This window comes from Bombina bombina, chromosome 8 (genome assembly GCF_027579735.1).
Source record: "Bombina bombina isolate aBomBom1 chromosome 8, aBomBom1.pri, whole genome shotgun sequence".
In the NCBI taxonomy this organism is placed as follows: domain Eukaryota; kingdom Metazoa; phylum Chordata; class Amphibia; order Anura; family Bombinatoridae; genus Bombina; species Bombina bombina.
This window is the reverse complement of record NC_069506.1, coordinates 287582780-287598712: the sequence shown is the minus strand read 5'-3', so window position 1 is coordinate 287598712 and position 15933 is coordinate 287582780. Positions and strand designations below refer to the sequence as shown.

Below are 15933 nucleotides of genomic sequence, written 5' to 3'. Positions count from 1 at the left end.
GTGGTTCTTCTTTTCAGCCTTGCCTCTGCCCTCAGAGTTTTCACGAAAGCTCTGGGAGCAGTGTGGGCGGTGCTTCCAGGCGCCATCCTTACAGCTAGCAAGATTTCACGCGGACTTGTTGTTATCCTTCCAGTGGTCTTACGGGTGGAAGGTAAATTTGGAAAGATTTCCTTAGTCCCATGCACAAGGGTAATTTTCTTGGGAATCATTATAGATTACATATCGATTAAGATTCTTCTGACAGAATGTCAGGAAATCAGAGATTATCAATACTTGTTTAGTCATTCAGTCCACTCCTCGGCCTTCAGTGGCTCAGTGCATGGAGGTAATCGGACTGATGGCGGCGGCAATGGTCATCATTCCATTTGCTCGGTTCCATCTCAGACCTCTGCAGTTAAGCATGCTCAGGCAATGGATCAAAGATTATACAGTTTTTGTCTCCTCTAATACTACTGGGTCAGGAGACAAGGGATTATCTCCAATGGTGGTTGTCTGTGGATTATCTCTTCCAGGGAACCTGCTTTCGCAGACCATCTTGGGTATTTGTAACAACAGACGCCAGCCTTCTAGGGTGGGAAACAGTCTGGGGCTCCCTCATGGCCCAGGAGGTTTGGACTCAGTCAGAGTTTGTTCTTCCTTTCAACGTTCTGGAGCTGAGAGCGATCTACAGTGTCTTCTGGCCTGCCCTTAGTTGACCTTGGTCCAGTATTTCAGGTTCCAGTCGATTTCAATGATGTCAGTGACTTACATCAATCATCAGGAAGGAACCAGGAGTTCCTTAGTGATGACAGAGGTATCCAAATTAATTCAGTGGGCGGAGGCCTTTTCTTGTTGCCTGTTGGAGATCCACATCATAAGGGGTGGAACAACTGGGCGGATTTTCTGAACAGGAAGACCTTTCTTCCGGGAGTGGGAACTCCATACGGAAGTGTTCTCCAGATTTTTCTTTTGTTTGCTTTTTTTCAACGGGTCATTGCTTGAATCAAGCAGGAGAGGGCTTCAGTGATCCTCATAGCACCAGCTTCGCCTTGTAGGATTTGGTGTGGAGATCTGGTGGACATCTCATCTCTGCCACCTGGGAGACTTCCGTTGAGGAAGGTACTTCTAATTCAAGGGCGCCTCCTTCATCCAAGTTTGGTTTATCTGAAACTGACTGCTTGGAGATTGAACAGTTAATATTATCCAAGCAATGTTTTTCTAACTCGATTATTGTGACATATCTCAGGCTAGTAAACCTGTCTCTGGACAATTTGTCCTAAGATATGGCATTAATATATTTTTTGGTGTGCATCCATGGGCTTCTCATGGAGTAGAGTTAGGATTCCTGGTATTTTGTCTTTTCTCCAAGAGGGTTTGGAGTAAGGTTTAGCGTCTATTTCCCTAAAGGGTCAAATCTCTATCGTTATTTATTTTATTTTTAGACATCTGGCTGATGTCCAAGATGTACAATCATTTGGTCAGATCTTCGTTGGGATCAGACCTGTGTTCAATCTGGTTACTCCCTTATGGAGTCTGGATTTAGTTCTCAGAATTCTTCTAGAGGCTCTGTTTGAGCTTATGCACTCCTTATATATTAAGTTGTTATCTGGGAATGTCTTATTTCTTGTTGCTTTCTGGCATAGCTTAGTGGCTACCACTCCTGGTTGAGAGTTTATCTCTTTCCACTGGTACTGTGCATTTAATGGAGAGTCTCAGAGCTCTCAACATTACAGTATCAGTCTCCTTATCTTATTTTCCATGCAGATAAGGTAGTTCTCCGTACTAATTTAGGATTTCTTCCTAAGGTGGTTTTCTGATTGGAACAATACTCAGGAAATTGTTATTCTTTTCTTGTGTCCTAATCCTTCTTTCAGAAGGTAAAGACTTCTGCGCAATTTGGACGTGGTCAGTGCTTTAAGGTTTTACCTGCAGGCGACTAAGGACTATCTTCAGTCTTCTTCTTTGTTTGTGGTTTTCTCAAGAAAACGCACAGGACAGAAAGCTACGGCTGCTTTCCTTTTCTCTTTGACTGAAGAATATCATACGTTTTGCATTTGGGACTGCTGGACAGCAGCCTCCAGGGAGAGCTACGGCTCATTCCACGAGGGCTGTGTCTTCTTCATGGGCATTCAAGATTGATGCTTCTGTTGAACAGATTTGCAAGGCTGCATCTTGGTCCTCTCTTCACACTTTTTCTAAATTTTACAAATTTGATACCTTGGCTTCAGCTGAGGCTGTTTTTGGGGAGAAGGGTTTTTCAAGCAGTGGTGTCTTGTCCCTCCCTTATCATCAGTGTACTCTAGCTTTGGTATTGTATCCCACAAGTAAGGATGAAATCCTTGGACTCATCGTGTCCTTAAAAAGAAAAGAAAATGTATGCTTACCTGATAAAGTTGTTTCTTGTTAGACACGATGAGTCCACTGCCCGCCCTGTTCTCTGAGAAAGGTTATTATTTTTTGTAAACTTCAGACACCTCTGCACCTTGGCTTTTCCTTTCTCTTCCTAACTTTGGTCGAATGACTGGAGTGGGAGGGAAGGGAGGAGCTATATATAGCAGCTCTGCTGTGGTGCTTTTTGCCTCCTCCTGCTGACCAGGAGGTGAATATCCCACAAGTAAGGATGAAATGCGTGGACTCATCGTGTCTAAAAAGAAACAAATTTATCAAGTAAGCATAAATTTTCTTTTTTTCTTATTCTCTTGCTATCTTTATTTGAAATACAGGATTGTAAGCTTAGGAGCCGACCCATTTTTGGTTCAGTGCCTGGGTAGTAGGTTAAAGTGCTTGGTGAGTACAGCGCTACAAAGCCCTAGAGGAAGGGTTTGTGGCTAAAGATGGTGTCCACGATTGGTTATATTACCTATAGGTGGTGTATATATTAGGAATACAAATAACTGATAGGCCTAAACATATAGGTATTACAATGTATGGGAAAAAAGAATTTATAATTAATCAGACACTCCTATAAGTTTAGCTAATGACATTTAATATAACATAAATGGTTTAAAATCTTGGACAATATCAACATACATAAAATACATAAATGGCAATTGTAAGAAAACCTTAAAAACAAGATCTTAAAAATAAGATCTAATGGTACCGTTATGTGCACATAAAAAAGGGGGGGATTCAGTAATAGAAATAAAAATAAAGTATTAAAAGTCCAAAGAATAGTCCTGTGATCCTATGGTATATCGACTTGTATAATGTCCCAATGCTGGTGTGTTCAAACTTAGTGAACCACTCAAAAATATGATAAAATGTGAAAAAATAATAAATTAATTGCCTTCCAAAATTAAAAAAGCCAAAAATACAACTTGGAATTTTGGAAGGCAATTAATTTATTATTTTTTCACATTTTATCATATTTTTGAGTGGTTCACTAAGTTTGAACACACCAGCATTGGGACATTATACAAGTCGATATACCATAGGATCACAGGACTATTCTTTGGACTTTTAAGACTTTATTTTTATTTCTATTACTGAATCCCCCCCTTTTTTATGTGCACATAACGGTACCATTAGATCTTATTTTTAAGATCTTGTTTTTAAGGTTTTCTTACAATTGCCATTTATGTATTTTATGTATGTTGATATTGTCCAAGATTTTAAACCATTTATGTTATATTAAATGTCATTAGCTAAACTTATAGGAGTGTCTGATTAATTATAAATTCTTTTTTCCCATACATTGTAATACCTATATGTTTAGGCCTATCAGTTATTTGTATTCCTAATATATACACCACCTATAGGTAATATAACCAATCGTGGACACCATCTTTAGCCACAAACCCTTCCTCTAGGGCTTTGTAGCGCTGTACTCACCAAGCACTTTAACCTACTGTCATTTTGGGATCTGGTTGGGAGATTCCACAACTGGAGTATAGCTTGTATGGTTGACATCTTGGCGCTGCAAGATATATATTCTTATCAGTGCCTGGGTAGTACTTGCTGGTTGGTTTTTTGCTGAAAGTGTAAAAGTGAATGTTTTTTCTTCTGAGCACTCACTAACAGTTAGACCTAAACATCTTATTACTGGTCTTAAAACACCAGATGTATTTACCAGTTTTATTCCATATGTTTAAACTACACAGAAGTATATAGTTTCTTGTGGGATACTGCTCTATTATCTACCCTATTGTCTGCCCTCTTGTATCTACCCTCTTGTCCGCCCTATTGTCTGCCCTATTATATCTACCCTATGGTCTGCCCTATTATATCTACCCTATTGTCTGCCCTATTATATCTACCCTATTGTCTGCCCTATTATATCTACCCTATGGTCTGCCCTATTATATCTACCCTATTGTCTGACCTATTATATCTACCCTATTGTCTGCCCTATTATATCTACCCTCTTGTCTTCCCTATTGTCTGTCCTATTGTCTGCCCTATTGTCTGTCCTATTGTCTGCCCTATTATATCTACCCTATTGTCTGCCCTATTATATCTACCCTATGGTCTGCCCTATTATATCTACCCTATGGTCTGCCCTATTATATCTACCCTATGGTCTGACCTATTATATCTACCCTATTGTCTGCCCTATTATATCTACCCTCTTGTCTTCCCTATTGTCTGCCCTATTATATCTACCCTATGGTCTGCCCTATTATATCTACCCTATGGTCTGCCCTATTATATCTACCCTATTGTCTTCCCTATTATATCTACCCTATTGTCTGCCCTATTATATCTACCCTATGGTCTGCCCTATTATATCTACCCTATTGTCTGCCCTATTATATCTACCCTATGGTCTGCCCTATTACATCTACCCTATTGTCTGCCCTATTATATCTACCCTATGGTCTACCCTATTATATCTACCCTATGGTCTGCCCTATTATATCTACCATATTGTCTGCCCTATTATATCTACCCTATGGTCTGTCTTATTTGCTGCCCTATTTTCTGCCCCATTGTCTGTCCCGCTGTCTGCCCTTTATTTTCTACCCTTTTGTCTGCCATATTGTCTGCCCTCTATTTCTACCCTATTGTCTGCCCTCTATTTTCTACCCTATTGTCTGCCATATTGTCTGCCCTCTATTTTCTACCCTATTGTCTGCCATATTGTCTGCCCTCTATTTTCTACCCTATTGTCTGCCCTCTATTTTCTACCCTATTGTCTGCCCTCTATTTTCTACCCTATTGTCTGCCATATTGTCTGCCCTCTATTTTCTACCCTATTGTCTGCCATATTGTCTGCCCTCTATTTTTTACCCTATTGTCTGCCCTCTATTTTCTACCCTATTGTCTGCCCTCTATTTTCTACCCTATTGTCTGCTGTATTATCTGCCCTATTGTCTGCCCTATTATCTGCCCTATTGTCTGCCCTATTATCTGCCCTATTGTTGGCAATTTTTCTTTTACTTAGAAGCATTACAAATGCCAGTGCTACTGTCTCCTTCCTAGTCACAGGAACATTTCATGTGCACAAACCAAGCAGCACAGGTAGCCACGTCTGTGTGTTTTTACTACAGGAGGCCAAGGGATTAATAACTGGCCAATGTATCTTTCAAGCCAAAGAGTTTCAACAAATTAGAGAGAGTCTGATATATGACACTGTTGTGTTATTCTTGTCTTTACTGTATGAGGCTTATGACTTGTAATAGCCCCTTACTGATGCATGTAAAATAATTCTTAGTTAAATTCTATAGCCCTTTATTGGGTGATTAAATAAAACATATCACCCCTATGATTGCAGACATTTTATGTCATTGTAATCAACTGCCTGTTCAGTGTGTTTCAGTCTCTGGGTTTTTCATCTTCATGTAATAGCCATAGTCACATAGTACAAATGAATATGGTGCTGTTTATATCCTGCGTATACCTACATTATAGCCCATTCTGCTGTATAGTGATCTAGCTGCCCTGGCATAAGGCAGCTAGGCAGCTGTGTCCTGATTAGGGAGCACAGCTACACAGTGATGCTGCCTGTCTTACAGGGATTAACATAAAGCTCTGATTGACTCCAATTGTAAAAAAAAAAACATACCTGTTCAGTGGAAAAGACCTTGAGGATATGGAAACAAAAATTCTTCCCAATTGTCAGTATTGACAGACGAGGGAATGGAAAATGTAATTGTATACCCTGGCATTCCATGGTGAGGCTCAGGTGTGTAGTAAAATCATGCAGACCAGCAACATATACTGCTATTAATCTTAACGATGAAGAATTACAGACTTATATGGAATTCTCTATAATGTGTTTAATTATGTATAGTAAAATACTTTGCAACATACTTTATTTATTTTGCACCTATTTTTTATCATTTTACTCTGAACATTTAGTTTTTTCGTCCTCTTTTTGTATCCCCTTATTCTGATAAGGTCACTTTTGGACCTCTAATGTTTTAGTAGCCCAAGGCTAGGGGATAATATGATACACAACAAAGATATAAGAAAACAAGAAAAAATTGCATCTCAAAAGAAAAATAAAAGGATGTTATATGTAGCCGATTAAACAGCAAATATGAGGAGATGCACATCACCAGACAACAACAAACATACTATTGTAAACAGATACATAACATAGGAAAGTCCTGTGAACATCTATTTAAAACTTAGATTCAGGCATATTTTTAAATGATAGGTTATTCCCTTTCCTATACTCCACAACTATTCGGTTTACCTGCAGGCTGTTTCTTATTGTCAGGTATATGGTGTAAGTTCATGCACTGTTTCTCCTCCTCCACGCCGCTCCGGCCGCAAGCCATGAAGGGTGCATGAATAATGTGAACACAGTCAGTGCTCTGAGTGTATCTTTTGGATGTATACAAGCAAACTCTCTCTTTAACATTGGGCATAGAAGGGTAGTTAAAAGGACACTGAACCAAACATTCTTCTTTAATGATTCAGACAGAGCAGCAATTTTATGCAACTTTCTAATTTACTTCTATTATCATTTTTTCTTCGTTCTCTTGCTATCTTTATTTAAAAAAGAAGGCATCTAAGCTAAGGAGCCAGCAAATTTTTGGTTCAGCACCATGGACAGCACTTGTTTATTGGTGCTGTCCAATCAGCAAGGACAACCCAGGTTGTTCACCAAAAATGGGCTGGCATCTAAACTTACTTTCTTGCTTTTCAAATAAACATACCAAGAGAATGAAGAAAATTTGATAATAGGAGTAAATTAGAAAGTTGCATAAAATTGCATGCTGTATCTGAATCACAAAAGAAAAAAATTTGGGTTCAGTGTCCCTTTAAGACTATTGGAGCAGGGAAATATGTCGTGAAAACAATGGTACTGCTATTATTACAGTCCCTGAATCTGCGTCCTCCCGAGGGACCCCACCAAGCCCCCAGGGCGGCTGCTTTAACTCCTAGAGCTGTCCTGAACGTAAGGGTAATATTGCTATTCTGGTGTAGTCCCTCTTCTACTACGAGTCCTTCTTCCTCGTAGTAGATTTTCATGTGAGTGGAAACCAGATCCTTCGTTTGACTGCCGCTCTGTGTAGATGTTAGCCTCTTTTCAAATTGGTGATCGAAGTAGTGCCTCTTCATTGAGTCAGGTAGCGAGGGACATTGTTCAGTATTAACTTTGCGCCAGTGCACGATGTCTGTCATCTTACAGTTGTCCTCATAATTTGTAGGTGAGGGTATTGTTGCTCGGAATTCGTTTGGTAGCCTGAGTTTTCCCAGCATCGACATATGGAGCTGTGCGGCCTCTCTCGGCCCTAGAGCCAATCTGGCCTGTGGGTCACAGGTTGTTGTATTGCCGGCTCTTCAGATTTAGTTTGGACTCTATCCATGAGGAGTTATAGCTCATATTCTGAAGGCGCCCTATCTAATAAGGATTGAATCATAGCCTCTAGTTTGGCGAGCCGGTAATCTAGCTCTGTAGAATGGTCGTTGACCCACGTGGCGGCATTTGAGTACAACATTGTCCCCTATTGTGTGAATATGCTGTGCAGGAGTTTGTATCTATTCTAAGAGGTGATATTGACTGTAGGAGTTACGGGATGTTGTTTTAATTGTGATATAATGCCAGTTCTGGTAGAATATCTGGTAGAATATCCCAGGTAACCGGGGGGCAGGGACGTTGCCTGTGAGTAAGCTGCCTCTGCAGGCCTCAGACATCCTATTCCGTCTCCTGGGTTATAGATACAGCATCAAAATGATATTTGGATGAGGTGGAAATACGATAATAATCGTTATGATGACGGTTGCTGTAGGTTTAGCGCTATAATCGGTGGATTATTGTCTCCTCTCCCAGAGCTCCAGGAAGATTTGACCGTTCAGAGCCGCTGCTTGGACACGCCCCCCAAAGAGTACATTTTAAATAGCCATGACTCTGTTTTATTTTTATAATTGGCTTATTTTTGTTTTGTGTTTTTTACAGTTCGTTTTGGTGTGTGCTGAATTTTGTAGGTTCTCTAAACTTTCAAATACATGATGTTGCCAACTCACCCTTCAGTCTTGTTTAAAGGAAATTGTCCTTCAAAGCAAACACAGATATACTGTATGTTTTACCCTTTGTGGAGAGTGATTAGTAGTTGACTCCACTAGGTAGCAAGCAAAGCCATACATAAAATTGTAAACATATAAAGCAGGGGGGTTTCTCTGCAAAATGGAACCTATTATCTCCATTGTGTGCTGTGGATTGTGAGTTCTACCTTGACGGTTCCATTGACTAATACATCTGAAAATGTCACAGATGCTGAACATAAGGTGGAGGTGCCCTGTGTTTGTCAAAGACAGTGAAGCTTGGGGCGAGATTACATATACGGCACAGGTTTCAGCGTAACTGCTGAATCCCGCGCCGCCCGTAATTTCTCCTTGCACATCAGGGAATCACATAAACCGCGCCGGCAGTTCATAAAGTGCCATAAGTCGTATAAACTAGCGATGTCCGTAAATACACATTTCGGGAGTCACCAGTGACTTACAGCACATTAGAAACTGCTGGCGCCTAAGAAAAGAAAAAAAAAAGGTCAAATCTCCCGTAAAAGTCTAACCCACCTCCAAAAAATAAACCCGACACTTAAAAAAACCATATTCGCAATCCTCCCACATCGCAACTAATAATAAACCTACAACCCCCCGACAACGCATTATGCCTAATTAAACTATTAACCCCTAATCCGCAATTCACCCACATCGCAATCTCACTAGTATATGTATTAACCCCTAACCCGCCATTCACCCACATCGCAATCTCCCTAATATATGTATTAACCCCTAACCCGCCATTCACCCACATCGCAATTAACCTAATTAAACTATTGTCCCCTAATCTGCCATTAACCCACATCACAATTAGCCTAATAAATCTATCAACCCCCAAACCCCCACAAGACAACCTATTTAAATTACTAAGCCCCCTAACCTAACACCCCCTAAATTAACCCCAATTACCTAAATTAAAAAATACTAAGTTACAATTAAAATAAAAAACCTACTTCCAAAATAAAAAATAAAAAAATTTAAAGGGATAGGAAAGTCAAAATTAAACTTGCATGATTCAGATAGAGCAGGTCATTTTAAGACACTTTTAAATTTACTTCTATTTTCAAATGTTCTTCATTCTCTTAGTATCCCTTGTTAAAAAATGAATACGCACATATCATACACTAGTGGGAGCTGCTTGCTAATTGGTGCCTGCACACATTTGTCTCTTGTGATTGGCTAAATAAATATTTTCAGCTTCCTGTCAGTAGTGCAATGCTGTCCCTTCAGCAATGGATAACAAGAGAATGAAGAAAATTTGATAATACAATTTTAAACAACTTTCCAATTTAATTCTATGTTCTATCTGAATAAAAAAAGAAAATGTTGGGGTTTACTATCCCTTTAAATTTATCTAAAATTACAAAAAATAAAACAATCTAACATTACATAATATAACAAACCAAATTATCAAAAAATAAAAAAAATTAAACCTAATCCCTATGAAAATAAAAAAAAATCTTTATCTAAACTACCAATAGCCCTTAAAGGGGCCTTTTGTAGGGCATTGCCTTAAGTTAAACAGCTCTTTTGCATTAAAAAAATACTAAATCCCCCTAGCCACCAAACCCCCCAAAATAAAGAAACCTAACACTAAAGAATCCTAAACTACAAATTGCCCCTAAAGGGGCACTTGCATGGGCATTGCTCTTAAAAGGGCATTCACCTCTTTCACTGCACTTAAAAGGGCAATCAGCTCTTTTACAAGTGCCCATTAAAGCCCTAATTTAAAAAATAAAATAAAAAAAATCCTAACTCTAAGATCCAAATAGGTACTCACCGTTCCTGAAGTCCAGCGGAGAAGGTCCTCTTCCAGGCGGCTTTGAAGTCTTCTTAGAACCGGGGACATCTTCCATCTTCATCCAGGACCAAGCCGGCGCGGAACTGTTCAAATCAGCCAATAGAATTTCTGTAGCTCTCATCCTATTGGTTAATTTGAATTTGAAAATTCCAATCAGCCAATAGGAATGCAAGTGACGCCATATTTAAACACGTAACTTGCATTCAATATTCGGTGTACGGCAGTGATCGTACGAAGAGGATCCTCCATGCTCCATGGCTACGCGGTCGCCGCTCTTAAGTTCCGTGGTCATCTCCGCTCCGCGCTGGCTTGATCCTGGATTAAGATGGAAGCTGTCGCCAGTTCCAAGAAGACTTCACCGCCACTTGGAAGAGGACCTTCTCCGTCGGACTTCGTGAGTACCTATTTGGGGCTTAGCATTAGGATTTTATTTTTGTTTTATTTTTTAGATTAGGGCTTTAATGGACACTTGTAAAAGAGCTGAATGCCCTTTTAAGGGCAATGCCCATACAAATGCCCCTTTAGAGGCAATGGGTAGTTTAAGATTTTTTAGTGTTAGGTTTTTTTATTTTGGGGGTTTGGTGGGTGGGGGGGTTTTACTGTTAGAGGGGGGACTTAGTATTTTTTTAATGCAAAAGAGCTGTGTAACTTAGGGCAATGCCTTACAAAAAGCCTTTTTAAGGGCTATTGGTACCTTAGTATTAGATAAGGGGGTGTTTTTATTTTGAGGGGCTTTTTTTATGTTTATAGGGATTAGGTTTACTTTTTTATTTTTGATAATTTGGTTTATTATTCTGTAATTTAGACGTTTTTATTTTTTGTAATTTTAGATTATTTTAATTTAATTTTACGTTTGTTATGATTTTTTATTTTAATTGTAATTTAATATTTTATTATTTTATGTAATTTGGGGTTAATTTAGGGGGTGTTAGGTTAGGGGGCTTAGTAATTATAAACTAGGTTTATTGCGATGTGTGGGGTTTGGCGGTTTAGCTGTTAATAGATTAGGTTTATTGTGATGTGGGGGTTAAGGGGTTAATAGATTAATTAGGTTTATTGTGATGTGGGTGAATGGCGGATTATGGGTTAATACATTTATTAGGTTTATTGCGATATGGGTTAATGGCGGATTAGGGGTTAATACTTTATTAGTTATTGCGGTGGGGGCTGACAGGTAGATAGCTATTGCGCATGCGTTAGGTGTTAGTTAATATTTTCAGCCAGTTACGTGAATTACGGTGCTCACATATTCAGCACAAGGCTTGCTGCGCCTGCCTATGTGTGGCGAGGTGAAAATGGAGTAAAATGTCTCCATTTTCGCTGTGCAAGTCCTTGCGCTGAATATGTGATACCGATTTGCAACGCGGTTCTATGTTAGTTTATGGGATTAAAAATAGCAAAATGTGATAGCAAAACCGCGTAAAAACCGGCAACACCGCATATGTAATCTTGTCCTCTATGTTCTGGAAACAGCACGGTCATATGACAGAAGTGCACTGATATCCCAATTAATGCACCAAAATTGGTCTAAAAGTTATCTACAAGTAATAACATTTTTCCTTTGCCCCAAATAAACTTAAATTTAAAAAAAAAAAACATTGATGGCCCTGAGGCAGTAGTTTGGTCAGCCCTACTTTAGCCCAAACAGCCACTAAAGAGTTGGAGATGGAAAACAGTACTGTCTGTGGTTGGGCTTCTGTGGCGCTTTGTACAATGTTATAAAGCATTTTCATTAGTTTTATAGTAAAGCCATGTTAAAATGGATTTAGAATTAATGAGAGTATGGAGGTCATCTTGTTCTTGGCCTCCTTCACTTACAGACATATTTATACATAACCCTTTCCTGGCTCCTCAGTCTGATAGAAATATTTCAGTCCCTGAAATAAGTATTTTGTTTGCTACAACATGTGTGGTTAAATGTTACTAACACTGTTGCCCAGCAGTTACCGGCAATTTGTTACATTTACAAATGCATTTATTGTATAAATCATTCTTCTCGTTAAAACAGTTAAAATAGTTCTGGTGAAGGGTAGGTTCATTTTGCTAAACCCAGTGAGTAATCAGACGAAGGAATTTGCTTTCAGTAGAATTAGTGGCAGCAAAATCAGTAATGGAATTTGCAATGAAACTGGATATTTTCCTTGACAGGCAGCACACACTGCGGGAATGAAGTGTTTGCAACTATAACTATTCGGCTTATGTCACAAATGATTTCAGGCCAGTAAGCCTTCCTGGTTTATTTTTATAGATGTTATTCTGGATATTGCAATGTTTTTATTCATTACAGACAACCCAAATAGAGAAGTATTCACAATAGGAGTGGTGCAATTTCCCTTGGAAAGCTGGAAAGATTAGTAGTTCTAAATATACACACAATTTTCATATTGAAGAATATTTTTTGGTTTGAACAATGCAGGCTACTGTTTTATATTAGCTGTCCCTGAAAGCAGTGTTTAACCAAACATGTTGCCGTCTCCCTGAAGACTGATTAAAATATTGATTTACTTTTCTTCACATGTATAAAAAATCATTGGGAATGAGGTGTAGTTTGTGTTTATTGTTTGGGAGCACCCTAATTACTAATAGCACAGGGTGCTTTGTTTTGTCCCTTACAGGCACAAAAGAGCACATTATTGCACAAAATCTCATAAAGAGCTACACATGAGAACCCATCATGATTATTTTATTTACAATGTCTATAGCAATGGATACCAATACTCTTTGACTTTAGTATGGTGAGACTGGGGTTCATTTGTACATATTGTGTTTGTACCATGTGTAATGGGCTATACACAGGACTTCGGTTAAATATATCATTTAACCACCACCTGGTAAATGGTTTGCTAAGTTGTACCAACTTCAAGTATATAATTATTTCACATTTACATTAATGTGATAGTTTTCTTGCTTATTTCATCATTTATTTTCATACAGAGAATGCAGATATCAGTTTCTTACTTCCTTGTTTACATTATGTTTTGCCTGCGTTTTATGCTCAGGAGTCATGAACTTTGCTACAGCTCATTGGTAATGAGGTCCTGACCTCTCAGTGGTTACTGCCACATGCTTCATTGCTATAGAACAAGGATTACATGTCTGACCTTAGCTCTTGTGGAGCAATAAAATGCCAATTAAAACATTTTTTTACCTCCCATGAATATGTTTGGGTATTTATCAATCTTTTGTGTGTTTCCCACAGGCCCTGATTTACCCACTCACTGTGGCCTCTAAGTCTACAACCACGGCACGGCACAATGCGGCAAACAAGATCCTGAAGAACATGTGTGAGCACTGCAATACGTTGGTGCAGCAAGCCATGATGGTAGGTGACAAAAACATATTATACTCTTAAATATCACTTTGTAGTTTACTCTATCCTCGTTGTGCCTGCAGTACCGGATTCCATATGCTGATTATCACAGAAGTGACAGGCAGCCTCTTGTTTCTGGTTATCACACATGACTGGCAGGCAGCCTCTTGTTTCTGGTTATCACACATGACTGGCAGGCAGCCTCTTGTTTCTGGTTATCACACATGACTGGCAGGCAGCCTCTTGTTTCTGGTTATCACACATGACTGGCAGGCAGCCTCTTGTTTCTGGTTATCACACATGACTGGCAGGCAGCCTCTTGTTTCTGGTTATCACACATGACTGGCAGGCAGTACCTTGTTTCTCTTGTTAAGTGTAGTCAGTCCACGGGTCATCCATTACTTATGGGATTATATCTCCTTCCCAACAGGAAGTTGCAAGAGGATCACCCAAGCAGAGCTGCTACATAGCTCCTCCCCTCACATGTCATACCCAGTCATTCTCTTGCAACTCAACTAGATAGGTCGTTGTGAGAGGTCTGTGGTGTTTTTTAAACTTAGTTTATTTCTTCAATCAAACGTTTGTTATTTTAAATGGCACCGGAGTGTGCTGTTTGTTCTCAGGCAGTATTGGAAGAAGAATCTGCCTGCGTTTTCTATGATCTTAGCGGAAGTAACTAAGATCCACTGGCTGTTTCTCGCACATTCTGAGGAGTGAGGTAACTTCAGAAAGGGGAATAGCATGCGGGGCCCCCCTGTAAACGAGGTATGTGCAGTAAATTATTTTTCTAAGGAATGGAATTGACTAGAAAATACTGCTGATACCAATGTAATGTAAGTACAGCCTTAAATGCAGTGGTAGCGACTGGTATTAGGCTGATGAGTGTATGTGCATTGAAGTATTTTTCTAGGGAATGGAATTTGACTAAGAAAATACTGTTAATACTGAAGTAATGTATGAGCCTTAACTGCAGTAAAAGCGACTGGTAGCAGGCTTATTAATAACACTTCATAATCTTTAAAATGCATGTTCAAAACGTTTACTGGCATGTTAATCGTTTTTTGTGAGGTACTTGGTGATAAAACTTATTGGGGCATGATTTTTCCACATGGCTAACGTTGATTTTTGCATAGAAACAGTTAACTGAGATTTCCCACTGTTGTAATATGAGTGGGAGGGGCCTATTTTAGCGCTTTTTTGCGCAGTAAAAATTCAGTCACAGTCTTCCTACTTCATCCTCCATGATCCAGGACGTCTCTAGAGAGCTCAGGGGTCTTCAAAATTCATTTTGAGGGAGGTAATCAGTCACAGCAGACCTGTGACAGTGTGTTTGACTGTGATAAAAACGTTATTTGTTAAATTGATATCCGTTTTTGGGTATTAAGGGGTTAATCATCCATTTGCTGGTGGGTGCAATCCTTTGCTAACTTAATACATTTACTGTGAAAATTTTGTTGCTATAACTGATTTGGCTCATTGTTATTTCAACTGTGATAGCTTTTTGTGCTTCTTAAAGGCGCAGTAGCGTTTTTTTATATTGCTTGTAAATTTATTTGAAAGTATTTTCCAAGCTTGCTAGTCTCATTGCTAGTCTGTTTAAACATGTCTGACACAGATGAATCTGTTTGTTCACTATGTTTGAAGGCCAATGTGGAGCCCCATAGAAATATGTGTACTAAATGCATTGATGTCACTTTAAATAAAAGTCAATCTTTACATGTAAAGAAATTATCACCAGACAACGAGGGGGAAGTTATGCCGACTAACTCTCCTCACGTGTCAGTACCTTCGCCTCCCGCTCAGGAGGTGCGTGATATTGTGGCGCCAAGTACATCAGAGAGGCCCATACAAATCACTTTGCAAGACATGGCTACTGTTATGACAGAAGTATTATCTAAATTGCCAGAATTAAGAGGCAAGCGCGATAGCTCTGGGTTAAGGACAGAGCGCGCTGATGATGGGAGAGCCATGTCCGATACTGCGTCACAATTTGCAGAACATGAGGACGGAGAGCTTCATTCTGTGGGTGACGGATCTGATCCAGGGAGACTGGATTCAGAGATTTCTAATTTTAAATTTAAGCTTGAGAACCTCCGCGTATTGCTAGGGGAGGTATTAGCGGCTCTGAATGATTGTAACACGGTTGCAATTCCAGAGAAATTATGTAGGCTGGATAGATATTATGCGGTACCGGTGTGTACTGACGTTTTTTCCTATACCTAAAAGGCTTACAGAGATTATTAGCAAGGAGTGGGATAGACCCGGTGTGTCCTTTTCCCCTCCTCCTATATTTAGGAAAATGTTTCCAATAGACGCCACCACACGAGACTTATGGCAGACGGTCCCTAAGGTGGAGGGAGCAGTTTCTACTTTGGCTAAGCGTACC

General features: G+C 39.4%; 1 protein-coding gene across 7 annotated transcripts in view; it reads left to right on the top strand.

The window, feature by feature from the left end:
- The window catches only part of MTOR (mechanistic target of rapamycin kinase), a 531718-nt gene that overhangs the window by 398916 nt on the left and 116869 nt on the right, over nucleotides 1-15933 (top strand). For all 7 annotated transcript variants that reach the window (XM_053691448.1, XM_053691447.1, XM_053691446.1 and 4 more), the window contains exon 45: nucleotides 13437-13559. In XM_053691448.1, coding sequence (XP_053547423.1) covers nucleotides 13437-13559 — 123 coding nt within the window. The remainder of the gene's footprint in view (nucleotides 1-13436; nucleotides 13560-15933) is intronic.